The sequence below is a fragment of the Notechis scutatus genome, chromosome 2 (assembly GCF_049901735.1).
Source record: "Notechis scutatus isolate UNSWTSFEM ecotype Mainland chromosome 2, rNotScu1.2, whole genome shotgun sequence".
Taxonomy (NCBI): Eukaryota; Metazoa; Chordata; class Lepidosauria; order Squamata; family Elapidae; genus Notechis; species Notechis scutatus.
In genome coordinates, this window is record NC_142010.1 from 86,974,477 (window position 1) to 86,989,595 (window position 15,119).

The 15,119-nt window shown below is 36.9% G+C and overlaps 1 protein-coding gene across 4 annotated transcripts in view; it reads right to left on the minus strand.

The window, feature by feature from the left end:
• The window catches only part of LARS1 (leucyl-tRNA synthetase 1), a 46,958-nt gene that overhangs the window by 12,939 nt on the left and 18,900 nt on the right, over window positions 1-15,119 (minus strand). For all 4 annotated transcript variants that reach the window (XM_026687979.2, XM_087955398.1, XM_087955400.1 and 1 more), the window contains exons 16-28: window positions 14,861-14,946; window positions 14,599-14,664; window positions 14,436-14,518; window positions 11,694-11,832; window positions 10,835-11,047; window positions 8,291-8,348; window positions 7,434-7,497; window positions 6,641-6,824; window positions 6,343-6,433; window positions 3,731-3,871; window positions 3,482-3,622; window positions 3,285-3,395; window positions 1,528-1,638 (exon numbers count right to left, since the gene is read on the minus strand). In XM_026687979.2, coding sequence (XP_026543764.2) covers window positions 1,528-1,638; window positions 3,285-3,395; window positions 3,482-3,622; window positions 3,731-3,871; window positions 6,343-6,433; window positions 6,641-6,824; window positions 7,434-7,497; window positions 8,291-8,348; window positions 10,835-11,047; window positions 11,694-11,832; window positions 14,436-14,518; window positions 14,599-14,664; window positions 14,861-14,946 — 1,488 coding nt within the window. The remainder of the gene's footprint in view (window positions 1-1,527; window positions 1,639-3,284; window positions 3,396-3,481; window positions 3,623-3,730; window positions 3,872-6,342; window positions 6,434-6,640; window positions 6,825-7,433; window positions 7,498-8,290; window positions 8,349-10,834; window positions 11,048-11,693; window positions 11,833-14,435; window positions 14,519-14,598; window positions 14,665-14,860; window positions 14,947-15,119) is intronic.

Below are 15,119 nucleotides of genomic sequence, written 5' to 3' on the forward strand. Positions count from 1 at the left end.
CCATTATTAAAACATCACAGCAATCTTTCTCTTTGAGAAGACAGACTACTATATAATGCTGCAACCAGAAGCTGCAGAGTAGAATGGAAATCCTTGCTGCAGCCACAGACAGAAGAAGGCATTAACCACTAACACAATTTAGTATTTTAGTTCAAATTTTTAAAGTTTGCTGAAATGATATTGCTTTTCTACTTGGGCTGAATTCTTATTTGAATTCAAGTACATTCCCAGCTGGAAGTAAATTAAACAATTAGCTAATTGTGATTATATAAAGAGGGAGAAGGTCTTCTTGCCACAGACAAGATTTAATGTTCTTAAAATGTTTATGTGATTGATTGAGATCCATCTGTAATGTTTCAAAGCACAATCTTCTCAAGGAATCCATCAGGGCAAGATATTTTCAGGGGTGGGATGCTATCGGTTTGGCCCGGTTCTATAGAACTGGTAGCCCCGAAGAGCAGCTGACACCGAACCTGTTCACTGCGATGACTGTCTGGTCTTCTGTTTGGCCCACCTGCCCACCCGGGGTCTAGGCTGTCCTTTATCCTATGCTTTTACCTCCTCAGCTGCTTTGCACAGCATTGCTGAGTGCCGCTCATCAGCTGGAGAAGGTAAATGCTCGTCGGAGCCAGTAGCGTGCGTGCATGTGCAGTGCGTGTTTGGCGCGCATGTGCGTGCTCCCCAAACCGGTTGTTATGCTTGTAGGATCCTAACCCTGAGAACCACCTGTACTATCACTTACATCCCTGGACCTGTTCTTCTATCCCAGCCCTGAAACATGCAGTCAAAATTTAGCAAGCAGTCTTTCATCACTAAAGCAAGCTATCAGCTGAAATTTGCAGCAGTGGGCAATTTCACATGCAAAGTCCTACCAAGCAATCCCACGGAAAAATTCAGCCCTGTCCACTTTAAATCATGTCTAAATCATCAACCTGCTCATGTGTTTGGTATACCCCCAAAAGTTGTACTCTACAACACATACTAGTGTGTCCTTATTGCATATAAGCAATGTTCAATAAAAATAAATCAAATGAAATGCCATTTCAAAGTACAGTACATGTTTAGCAATAAACATCAATAATACCTTCATAAGTCCTGTAGGAAGGATAAGATATGCAGTTTGTCTTCAAAGACACACCAATATGAAATATATTACAGTCTAACTTGGATGTAACTAGACCATAACCAATAGCCAGGTAAATTTCTCTAGTTAGGATTGAAGTGGCAAGCAAGCAAGCAAGCAAGCAAACAAATAATCAATTTATATCAGGACATCTTATCCAAAATGCATAGAAATCTGAAACAGAAATAGTTCTGATGAGACACAACTTGTATGATCCTGCTCATTTTTTCTCCCTCTGAATTTTTTCAAAAAAAAAAAAAAAGAGTTGTGTTTTCACATCACTATTCTATTCTGCGTCATGCTTACATTTTCTTCCACAACTCTGTATAATTTCCAGGAGTCTGATAAAACATGAGAAGCAAGCCTATAAGCAGAATTCTAGCGATAAATAGCAAAAGGCTGACCTTAATCATTGCTACAAAAGGCATAACCCTTTTCATGTATTTTTTCAGTTCCGGCAACGAGCTGAGTTCACTGGCAATTATTTTGTTGTCTGGAAGCTGTCCTTCATTGGTCTACAACAAAAAACATACAAGATCCAATTATTCTGCTGTTGGCACTTCTATAGGAAAAGCACACATAACCCTCAATTGAATTTATTTATTTATTTATTTATTTGACCTTCATTGGTCTTAGTACTGTACCCAGTTCTGAAGCTCAGTGAAATGGTGCAAATAATCTGATTCCTCCAGAACTTTCTGAAGCTATCACCCAGCTATCTTCTCCATAATTTTCCCCCAAAAGAGAAGGTTGGGAGAACAGTCAAAATGATGAACTAATTTGTTTCTACAATTATCTGCTAACATTTCTATTTGCTTAAACATCTTTGTAGATCCTTTTTTTAATGAAATCTAACTTTTCCCCTGAAGAATTGCTTCACCCCAATTTTAAATGCTGCTGTTTAAAAGTTATTCTTTAATGAGTTCGGAAGACCACTGGGAACCCCTCCATCCTGCTAAGCCACGTTTTCTATATGTGGGCATGCTCTAAATATCACACCTTGCTCAAAATCATTTAGGACAGCTATTCCCTCGGGCTGTCACAATTTGTGGTCCACCAAGCAGAACACAGCTGAGTAATCATACCCAGCCTGCTGAGCTGTCCACAAAGATATCAAGAGGGCTCCTGATTCTTGCTGGCTACTTGAACTACAAAAACAAAGGGAAAGGGAACAATTGGCTGTCAAAAGATCTGATAACCTACGATGCAGTGTTGACAGCCTGAGTTGGGCTTGCAAGATCTTAAGCTGCGAAAGAAAACAATTTCTGTTCCAGGCATCCCTTTTGAATACTACATCTATAACTCACTTTTCTCTGCCAAAAAGAGTTGCAGCAAAAAAAAAAGTAGGTTATTTTAAGCTAACAAAGCAAGCTATCTGGAAAGATCCAACCCTGTTCAGCCCATATGCATTCTCCAAGACTGTGCTGCCAAAATGTGGGGGGACGGAAGCAAATTTCCTTTTTCCTCCCCCTCTAAAGCAAAGTATGATGTACCTCCACTATACCTAAGGATACTTCTATTATATTGCCACTTCACAAATCCTAAATATTGTTCCTGCAACAGTTTGCAACTATCCTCACTGCAGTAACCTAGAACTCCAGGTAAGGCAAACTACATGCTAGACAATCTAGACAGAAATGCAAAAGCTCTCCCACCATCTAGCTAGTGGCCTTTCCTTTGTTCCATTTAGTCTTGTGGCAAAAATAAAATATGTGGCTAATAAGTTGATAAAATGGGGCATAAGGATAGTTAATGGTCTTGCTTTTTTCTGCAAGTATTTATGTACTGTATTTCTTTCCCTTCACAAATAACTTTCAGTTCTTAATTATCATTTACTAATTAATAGCTATTAATTACTCCTTTAATCATTCATTTCTTTCAGTTAATGTAAACACCCAAGAAGGCTTCCAATAAAGCAAAACACAAAGCATGACGGGACAAGCAATGTAATGAAAGGTTAAATTAATACCACCAAAATCAATTAAAAGTTAAAAGCCTGGCAAATAAGAAATGAGTTTTTTTTCCTATTTTCCTAAAGATTTATTTAGATGATTCTGGATGTTTATTATCTTGCTGGTTTTAATCCATGTTTTATTTATGGTCTTCATTTGCATAAACAGAAGGTTAGAAATATTTGAAGCCACGAGAGAAATATAATCACCTGATAATGTTTTCGTAGAATCGACAGTGTGGTGTGCTGCCACAGAGGGTAGTTCTTGGCCACATAAATGGTACAGTGGGATGGTTTCTGTGGTACTTCTTTGTTGCCCTTCTAGAAAACAGCAAGGAAAGTCCTGCTTAGCAAAGTGCGTTAAATTTTCAAACAATAACTACAGGAAAAACTACATGGATGCTTACTTTTCCTTTGCCTGGTGCCATGTAGTTTTTTAGACGCAGACGGAGATCATGGGCTACTTCTGTCAGATACTGGGAAGACTGGACCAGGACTTCATCTACTACCCCAGGCACAGGCCAGGAAGCCTTCATGATGGATTCAGCCTTTATAGTTAACACACATAGATTGGGGATGAAGAATCTGATGCAATATTCCCATCATTCTGCAACATACAATCCCTCCCTCGTTCGCCAGTGAATGAAAAGCAGTACCTTGCCCAACAAGCTCCAAATATATTCACACACATGAGGGCAGATTGGAGCTAGCAGGAGAGTCTGTGCTTCAATAAACTGGAACACCAATTCTCGCTGCATTCCTTCTATGGCAAGTTCCCGGTACTTGTCTTTCGCTGCCTGAAGGAGAGCCAGCAAAAGCAGTGTTAAAACCATTCCAACTGTCATGGAAAACCATGGCATAAAAGACCATTTCCTTGCTTGTAAACCACTTATACACCCAAAATAGTATATTAAAGGGGACTGATTTAACTTTGTAGACCTAAGCACTAGCTGGAATTAGAACCAATAAAATCCTGCCAGTTGGATATTACATAGGTTTTTGAAAGAGAAGTACATTGGTATAGACATAAAAGTCAAGGATAACTGCAGTGGTATACTACGTACTGTCATTTTGAATTGCCCAATATCAAAAACTACTATAAAGAAAAGGGGAAAATAGAAGCAATAAATATGATCTATTATTATGCCTGGAGAGTTCAGAGAGCTGAACCATATTCTTGGAATGTGGTTGTGCAAAGGAGTCAGGGCACGTTACCAACTATTGTGTATATATTGGGGAACTGCTGACACCTCATGGACAATTATGAAAAACATTCTCCTTCTTATGAGCAACTGAAAGCAGAAAACAGTTTTTTATCCATTTGTCTTTGATATTTTTTATAAATAATCATTTTCTTTAATTATTTGGCCTCTTATTCTTTTTTTCTCTTTCAATTCTAATTGCCAATCTGATAATTAACTCCTGAGGAAATACTCAGCCCAAATCATCAACTGCAGCAATTCTAGTTTATTTAGATTTAATTAAATCTAATTTTTTTTGTACTGTTCCATTTAGCACAATGCTAAATTTCTGCTCCTTAGCATAGAGGATAGATTATTCTCAAAAAGCTATAATTCAGCATTCAGTCGTGTTTAAAGTCCAAAGTCAATCTTTGCATTTTCCGTTCAGTCAGGGTTCTGCAATCTTTTTCAGGTGAGTTTAGTAATCCCCAAAAATACATATACTTTTGTTTTACAGCACTGTTTTGGGATGCTATCAGAGAATGAAAATGAGGTCAGATTGCTATGCCCATGGAGAACAAGATGAGAGAAAAACTGGGACCACTAATGCTCTTTGCAGGATGTAGCCTACTTAAGTTCTGCTGCTGGATACAAAGGGAATGTTGTCCTGGGGTTGCTGTTGGCAGGCTGATCCCAAAAAGGGCTCCTTCTTTGGGATGGCCAATTGTTTTATCTTCACGTTATGAGTTTAGGGAACTAGGGAAAGAGTTGCTGCTGCAGTCTTCTAGTTTTATTAATCGTGACAATGTTATAACGTAGCATTGGGGGTGGGGGGAGGGCGGCGGGAAGGAATGTGGCCTTAGAACAAATACCAATGTATCAACTGACAGGAGGAAACATGGTAATGTTGATTGGCCTTTTTTCTTTTCAGATTGCAGTCTACACAATAAAATCAAGGTGATCTGGAAGATGAGCTTCCCAACATAAAATTTCATGTTACTTACTGGTAAAATATCTCATAGCAGCACAACTGAATTCATAGGATAGAGGTGCAGTGGTGTAAAATTTCATCTCCCAAAAGTCCTCTGGTTCTTCACATTCTGCCTTTATCTCCCGCTCCATACAGTAATGTCTAGATAGCTGTCACAGCCTGCATTTATCTTTTAGGGGTTACCTCACCTGGCATCCATCCTCTAATCTACCTTACCAAAGAGACAGAGCCTGCACAACCTGTGTTGCTTTTCTGGCCAAGTAAAAGCAGAGAGTGGATGAAAAGTATTCTATAGCACCACCCCGTGGCCCTGTAGTACTTAGGCAGCTTTTTCCCCCCTGGCCTTCGTGAGATAGACCCATCTCACAATATTTGTTTGTTTGTTTGTTTGTTGATTTGATTTGATTTGTATTGCCACCTATTCATCATGGTGACTCAAGGCATCTTACAACATATAAAACAACAATTTTAAAAAATAAAACTCATAAAATTAAATAAATTAATATAGTAAAATCACCCCCCACCTTCCCCCAGCGACAGCAGATAACACGAGCCATTTAATGGGCTCCATCCCGCTCGGGGTTCCGCAGGCCCACTGGCAGAACCAAGTCTTCAATGCCTTCTGGAAGAGTATTAGAGAGGGGGCCATTCTAATCTCTGGGGAAATGATGTTCCAGAGAGAGGGAGCTACCACAGAGAAGGCCCTTCTTCTGGGTCCCACCAGGTGTATCTCCCTCAAGGATGGGTTAGGGTTAGGGTTCCCCGTTCTGATAGGTCGGGTAGATGTGACCGGCAAGAGACAGTCCCTCAGATTAAAAAATCAAACTTTATTTTTAAAAAAAGAAAAGAAAAAGAAAAGATAGAATTTGAAAATCTGTAATGTCTATAATTTGCAGCTTTTAGTTATCAAAGAAAAAAAACATTCAAATGCATAAATATTATCACTGGAAGTGTTCTTTCTTTTATATGGTGGTTTGGTTTTAGCATACTATTAATACATGGTTTACATTTGTTGCAATTTACTCTGACAATATTTGTGCTAGAAAGCAGAATTGAATGTTTAATCATCTATATTCTTGAAGGACAGATACTCTACCTGAAATTCAAAGAATCCAGTTTTAAGAGCTTCCTTAAACATCATCTTCTCATAGTTTTGTTCCGTCTTTATTATGCCTGCATTCATTTCACTACGGGGAGAAGAAAGCTAGAATTAGAATAGAATTAGAATTAAATTCAAGGTTTTGTGACAGAATCCTGTAAGACTGCCATAAATGAAGTCAGATCATGCAATATACTACCATAGGATCATGCAAGATTGCCATAAAATATTACATTTTTAAAAAAGAAAATATAATTTTCCTTAAGCAAACAAGTTGACCCTTTCTCAAGGATACCTGGCAAAGACCCTGTCATTGAAGGTTCTGGCAGGCCCGCTTCTTAAACTGTCCCAGTTAGCAAGCATTTCTTTCACCCACTCCACCCATGTATAGAGGCGGAGAATGCCAGCATCTGCCATGGATTCCACAAAGTTTGCATCTTCAACAGTATCACCTGCATCAGCCAGTGCCAGCCGCATACCTGAAAGGGAAAGAGGTTTCACTTTCTAAAGCAACAGCAAAGGACATGTCAACAGCTGGGAGACTCCACTCTTGCTATGAAAGAAGGCTGCACAAAGCATTCAAAAGAGGCATTTTTTTCAAATCAAGTTATATAAGGAAAGCATCCCTACTTAATGCCACCCAAATCGCTTAATTCACCTAAAGGTTTAGTGCTGATCCCTGGCTTTCTCCGTGTTTGCACGAACACACAAGCAACCGTTTCCTTAGGATTACCAATGAAACAAAGTGGACAACTGAGAAAAATAGCCACCTCATATCTTCTAGAGGATGTGGCTCTGTCACTGCAATACAGCAGAAGTATTTTCATTGGGAAGGAACACCAGAACTTAAGCAATTGTAAAAATGTGATTTTTGATTTGTTAAATTTCCAATAGGGTATGCATTTAGGTTTTTCATATGCTGATCAAGAAGATTTTTTCTTTAAAAACAGGGAAGACTGTTTGATTAGATAAACTGCTATAAAATGGGTAATATAAACTCTATTATAAGAGAGACATTATATTACTGATATATTATTCAGCCAAGTAGAGTTTTCAAAATTCAAACATAATGTAATGTGTCTTCTTACCATCAGCTGAAAATTTATCTATAGCTTGACTCAAAGTAAGAAAATTGCCTGTAGATTTAGACATCTGTTAACAAAATCAGAAGGAGAGAAAGATTTAAATAATTGTATTTAAAAGATGGTTGATCTATGATAATCAGACTCCAAACTTAAATCTAATGGGGACAAAGAAAGAGAAGTATATTTTTTATCTGTTAGTCATTTAAAAAAGCACTGCTGAATCTACTACTAACACAGACAAAATACATATAGACAAACTTGCAAGTATCACCTAGCTGCCCTCAACAAATCTTGAAAAACCCTGACTGATACTTGGGTGTGGGAAACTATCGGGAAATCTCAGTGCTATAAATCAAATCAAGAAGGCTGTAGACTAAACTGTGAAAAACACCAAATATTGTAGAAGACAGTGACAACCTATTTTCTATTAGATAGTTTTATCCATTCCAGCTGTTTGTACTTTGTGTATTAATATCAGTTCTACAGTTCAAATTCAATACAGTCAATAAAAGCCTCATTCTTCTTTGTGCAAAATTCCGGAAAAAAACTTTCTTATGAAATTTTATTTGTCGAAAGCTTGAAATATATGACAGGCACTACAAAATGTCTAACTGGATTAATAAAAAAGAAAATGTGTATATTGTTTATATGCTAGAAAAACAATGTGGACAGGTAAGTCTAACAATTAAAGGTTCCATAAACTTTCTGCTTGTGTTTCCATATTTGGAAAAAGAAGTTCAGCTTTCCTTAGCAATATCACAAATTAATAAATTACTTGCCGCTCCTTAAACTGAGAAAGGATTTAGTTCATTGCCATAATAATCAGAAATGTTCAGTATAGATTCAAAAAGACATCATACCTTCTCTGAATTAAGTAGAAGATGCCCATTTGCTCTGACAGATACAGGCCATTTTTCTCTGCATTGGAAGACAAGAGTTCCATTGTTCCATATGATGTCATATTCAAAACAATCTTCCAATTTTTAGATAAGAGCACTGTTTTAAAAACACTCCTGATCATGCCCTATTCTTTATTTTAGGATTGTTTTTTCTTTATTGGCTATGCCAATAATGTAATAATTCTCTGTATTCCTGTGTTTATGATTTTCCATCAAATACAGGTAATCCTTGATTTAGGACTTACCTTGAAACAGAGGCACCAAAATACTTCACCAAATGGATAATGCAGAGAAATTTGTTGTCTACAGGTAGTCCTTGATTTATGAACCTAACTGAGCCCAACATTTCTGTTGCTAAGACAGACAGTTGTTAAGTGAGTTTTGCCCCATTTTACAACCTTTCTTTCACAGTTGTTCAATGAATCACTGCAGTTCAGTAACATGGTTGTTAAATGAATCTGACTTCCCCACTGACTTTGCCTGTCAGAAGGTCACAAAAAGAGATCACATGACCTCAGGACACTGCGATGGTCATAAATGAATGGTACCAAACATCTGAATTTTGATCACATAACCACATAGTGGGGATGCTGCTAAGAGTGAAAAATGGTCGTCACTTTTTTAAATCCTTTTGTAATTTTGAACAGTCACTAAATGAACTGTTGTAAGTCAAGGACTACCTGTAGTTGGAAGCAAATTTGCTCCTGGCTTCAAATAGTCTATCAATTTTTGTGGTCAGTGAAAGTTTGTAACTATTTAGGACTAGCTATAATTCTGCAGCAGTGTGACCTACAATATGATCTGCGCTTAATATACTGTATATTGATTAAGAAATTCTGATTAAGTACATAAAACATCAAGTGCATCAAGTCTTTATCCTAAATCAAAGTTCACTACTGCGTGTTCCAAAAGTATGTGAAGCTTTAGACTTAGCAATTGGTGGCATCTTCTGTACAATGTTAGCCATTACTTCAACCCATTTATTTCTGCTTCATAGTTTTAGTTGTACAATTAAGATCATTGCCATGCTGCATGACCCAAACTTATTTAAACATTACAGATAGATAGCTAGACACTCTCCAACAGAATTGACTGGTACAATCCCGAATTCCTGGAAGCCATCCGGTCCCTAGGATGCATAGCAGCCAAAAATCATGATACTCCCACCAAAATGCTTCACATTGGGATAAGGTTCCTTTGTTGGAAAAGTCTTTTATTTTCTCCAAACATAGCTTTTTCATCAAGGCCAAAGAATCCCATTTTCATTATCTATTCACAGAACACTGTTCCAACAGCCTGCTGGATCAAACTTGTGTTGTGAAAAGGAAACTCTAATGCTAACAACCACTATGTACATTTTTAAAGGCCCCTGGTTGTCTCAATACAATTCACCACTTTAAGATTGCTGGGCTTCACATACTTTTCCAGTGGAAATGGTGAACACTGGCTCTGTAAGTTCAATAAAAATATAACACAGTAAGTATCCTTTTTGAAGTGGTGTTTGTTCTAACCAGAATCTCTTTATCAACTGATATGACTTGCATGAAACTTAGATCACCTTGTAGGTCACAGTATTGAAGAATTATGGATAGTTCTAATAATTCCCAAAGATTCTTTCACTCCCTTAATTGAGAGAATAGCTATTCAGAGCAAATTAGCCTCTAACAAGTTGAAGCAGTAAAATATGACTCAGAGGAATGCACGGAATTATTACGTAACTGGCACAGACAACAGGGAAGAAAAATACCTATTGTAAAAACCTTTCCATCCCTTCCAATGCACTGTGCAGCAAGCATGGGATCCTGATTTCACCCCATTTGCTTCAGTAGTGCAAAGTAAGCCAGATGTCCTTCAGACAGAGAAGAACTAATGATTATCCTTGTGGGAATCCTTTTCCCACCTACTGGTATTGTAGCACTTTCATCTGCAAAATAATGTAGCTTGACAGAGAAGGGAAAAAAGGTAACTAACAAGCATTCTAGGTATCATAATATGAACAGTCTTTCAAAGCTCATTAACTGCATCACACATGAGTGGGTCGCACATTGGCCAAGGAATTCCTTATGGAGATTGGGACAATCTCAGTAAATCTGCAAGATTTACTCGTACTTGAGCTAAAAACTACGATAGGGACTTTCCAGTGTATTTTTAAATTTCAGTATAGTGGAAAGTAAACTAAGGGTACAAGGTACTGCTCTTGGACATCGCACCTGTGCAAATTCAATTTGGGCAAGCACTAAAAGACACGAGCTTCCACAGCCAATCTCTAAGGTCAGTTAATTCACATTGGGAGACTAGATAGTCAACAAGATGTGATTCAGCAATGTATTAATTAAACACGTAACAAACTGGTTCCATACTTTAATTCCACATTCAAGTCTTGTAGAAGAGCAATTCATTTTAATATAGTTTTGCCTGCTCAGACTTCTTTTCCTTTTCAAAGCTTGCAGAGATTGTGGATACTTTAATTAATATAGCTGGAGATGCACTTTTTCACAGACTAACCTCTGATCTGGCCACATGGCTACATGGTTGTAAAGGTAGTAAGACAAGTGATTGGGAACAAGATCCTTGCCAGAAGCGCGTATATCCACTGGATACCAGTACTCAAACTCTTGCTTCAGTTTATCCAAAGTCGCCTTAGGGATTTTTGTTGTAGGGAATGGAGCCGTCTTAAAGAAGACGTAGTCCCATACCTCCTCCGTCATTTGGCTTGCTCTGTGTATAATAGGCAAAAGTTATAAAAAGAAAGAAAGGCTGCAGGTTTATCTGCTGAGCATCCATTTGGTATGGTTACTACATACATCATCACTAAATATGGTTTCATTCTCTAAACTCAACTGCTTTTAATTTTAAAAAATGACCTAATTTTAACATCTGAAAAAGAATTCAAACATTTTAAATAAGAAAAAAACCAGTTGGTATCTTACTAAATACTCCTAATGAATCAAATGTTGTTTTATTCATTTTTAAAGTATCAAAGCAAACCTAATGGTTACCCAGGATTAGAGATTACCAGAGCTGTAATTCTAACAGATTATCCTTCAAGATATCAAAATTAGATGTAGCTGATGAAAACAGTGCTCCCTCTCCCTCTCCCCCCATGGGCCATGACAGACATACACTTATGATACAGGAGAGACATGTCCCTTTGCTTTTCTGAGTTTTGTAGGGTGAAATTAAGTAAAAAACTTGGCATATATATTTTGATTCCTATTTTTGGAAAATAACCCAAAAACCCAAATTCAAAAAGTTTGCTGTTGAATGCAACATGATTTACAGTATATTTACCTATTTCTTACAAAACAAAGCAACATTTGCAAGAGTCTGCACTTACCACACCTTATCACCCCTCCCTTCTCACCTAATGCCCAGTGGAGATTCTCCTTGTCCGTTCAAATTATCAGGCTGTAGGAAATGAGCAACCGTATAATAGGCCATGTAGATAGTAGAATCAGAGAGAGATTCTATTAACCACTGCTCATCCCAAGGCATACGAGTTCCTGGAAGATGACAAAATATTTTGTTAATTGTTAATCATGGGCAATTAATATTCTATCCTCTTGCATTTATGGAAGAGATGAGGAGAGGGAATTATCAAAACTATACCTAGTCAATCTCTTACCATATGACACTTTGCATTATGTTAATGCAAAGGAAAATATACTGCTTTCATGAGAAATCTGACTTAAACATGTTTAGACACTACAGATATTTGTATTGATGGCTAATCTCAGTTCTAAATCAATATACTGTAGAAGACAGAAGTCCATGAAAAGTATTCTGTGTTGACTTCCGGTTTGAGCTTCTTCGGCGACAGACCAAAACCTCGTCTCTGCGGGGCTTCGATCCGTGCTCGCCGCTGGAGCGCCCTGAGCCGGCTGGTTTCGGGGCTAAGCCACCCCGTAGAGGTGGTGAAGAGGGGCGAGACTGCCAGCAGGGTTGAAGACAGCCGTATCTTTCCTCCCCAGCTGGCCATTACTCCCTTTCCCGAAGGCGGTTGTAGCTGTGGTCAGAAATGGCCACCACAAAGAAGAACTCGACCGGAAAAGAATGTGCAAGAGAAAGATAAGAAGAGAAAGTTTTGGTTGACCGGGTCAAACAGCAAAAGCAACAAATAAGGTACCCTGGAATTGAACCTATTAAAAAAACAATAACATTGTTCCCTAAGAAGATTTTTAAGTTGCGAAGGAGAGAGAAAAGGGAAAAGATTTGGTTTTTTTTTTCTCCTTTTCCTATACTGACATCTAAGAGACTTAAGCAAGAAATTGGAAAAAAAATCCACTTTGACATTAATAGGCATTTAATGCTGAAAATAAAAAGTCAAAGGGATAATAAAGATTTCTGGATAATCAAAAGCTTTTGAAAACAGGAAAGGAGAGAAAAAGAATAAAAGGGCAGGATCTGGAAGGGAGGAGACTGCCTGAAATTAAAAAGAACTTACAGCAAAATCTCAACAAGACTTCCAAAAGATACATTCTAACTGAAATATTGCAACAAAAACCCCAGGAAGAGAAAGTGGAAAAAGAAATAAGAAGAAATAACTCGGGACTATTTGGATTACTTGATGATTTCTGGATTTTTGGTTATTGTATTTGAATGACTAAAATCAATCGGGTGGTTGTTTAAAACTGTTTAAAATGGCTCCACTTTTAGAAGAACTGAAAATGGAACTTAAAAAGTACAAAGAAGATGCACAAGAAGAGAGAGGTTCTTTTGGCTTCGTATTTCAGTTTTTAGAAATGGAGATTTGGAATTATGAGAAACAATAAGAAATTCCTGCAGAACAAGAAGATTGCGACAAAGAAGAAGCCATCTTTAATGAACAAGTAATCTTAGGTGGGGGGAAAAAAGGAAAGGGGGGAAAGAGAATGGAAAGTTTAAGATTGGGAAAAACAACTCCCCCCCAAAATAGAGTGAAAAATAAGTACAAAATCAGAAAGCAACAGAAGAGGGAAATGCAGAAGAGAGAATTAGAAGTAGACAAGGGGGTAAAAAGGGGAGGGAGAAGATGAGACGGAAGAAAGAAAGGAAAAGAAGTTATAAAGGACAGAAACAAAATATAGAGAAACAGGGCCTATTTAGAGATAATGGGTGAAAATTTAATGGAAAAAGGGATTCTGCAAAGGTACATAAGATAGTATTGTTATATTAGAAACAGAAATAATTTTAGAAAATATGAAACAATGTATGATTAAAATGTTTGATAAAATAGCTATCGAAATTCAGTGGAATGCTTATCAATAAATAAATGTAACAAAATGAATATTTAATGATTTACAAAACATATGTGAAGAGAAATAAGGGAAAAATTAATTATGGAGATTATATGTGTCTTTAAGGAAATATGATATTTAATTGAAAAGAAGTGTTAAAGATGTTAAGATTTTAATGATTATTAATGATAGAACTGAATTGGAATGGAATGAGGGTTTATAATTACATATATTTATAATCTTTTTGTTTTAAAGAATATAGTGTGTATTATAAGAATGTACCAAGCAGAATTCCATTGGAAGTTATGTATTATGTATTATATTGAAGGTCATAACCTTAAGGTATATATTGAAGTTTAAATAAGAGTTGAATGGATGTAATTAAAAGATATAAAGGTGTCATACTCCAATTAGTAACTACAGGAGAAAATTTGTTTAATGAGAAAAGATAATATGAAATTGAAACAGAACAGACAAAAGTATAAATATAATGATTTGAATTGAGATGAGATAATCAAAATAAAATTGAGAAAATTAAAAGAGGGGAAAAACTATATAGAAAATGTAGAATAGTATAAGATTAGAATAGAATACAAAAAGGAGCATGAAATTGAGTTTTGTGTCCGTATAAAGAAGTTCAACCCGGGACCATGCTATTTTCAAAAAAGATGTTTTACTTGTATTTTGTATGTGTGAAAACCCAAATAAAACTTTATTAAAAAAAAGTATTCTGTGTTGAAAACTGAGCTGCTCATATACCATACTTTACATAGGTTTTCCAGTTATATGACAATTGGTCAATCGTATGTGGAAAGTGAATAAAACAAAATAATAAAACTATTCATTAATAAAACACTATTTCTATCTGATCAGTAGAGAAGCTTTCCTACCTAGGCCATAAGTCCTTGAGCAGGCATGTTCCTGAAGCCAATTCAGGGTGGCCTCAAAATTTTTTCTGGTCTCATCACCAAATCTGGGGAAACCAAAGCATTAATTACCTATATGTCACACCTGTATGTTAACCCTCCTCCCTGACACAATCCCCACACCTACGTCTCAAGGCTTTTCAGACATTCATGTGCCTGCTGCTTCCAGGTTTTTTCACCGTAGTCCAAGTACCTTGGGAAAAAGAGCCAGATATCTTAGAGAGTAAGAAAGGTGATCTTGACAGAGATAGGCCAGAAGCTTTACTAAAGCAAAGAATGCAAAAACATGGCTTTAAGTCCAAAACAAGCAGAAAGAATTTGAAAGAGTTGCAAAAAGCAGAAAGGTGACAATCAATGCAACTGTGACTTTTACTTTACTTTCAACTTACCACTGGTCACAGAGAGCTACCACACACTCATCTGCAGATCTAGATATAACTTGTTTCTCGGGTTCCATATAAATCAGGGCTTCACCCTGAAATAAGGAAACAAGGAGAAAATGGGGGTTATAACGCTGGGACAATAAAGTGGAAAATATGAAATTAGAATATGATGATTTTAGCATTTTAATGCTGAATATCAGCAATTCAGATGGAGAGGGATGTGATTCTAAGAATCTCTAAAAAGGGACTGCAAGAGTGCATGATA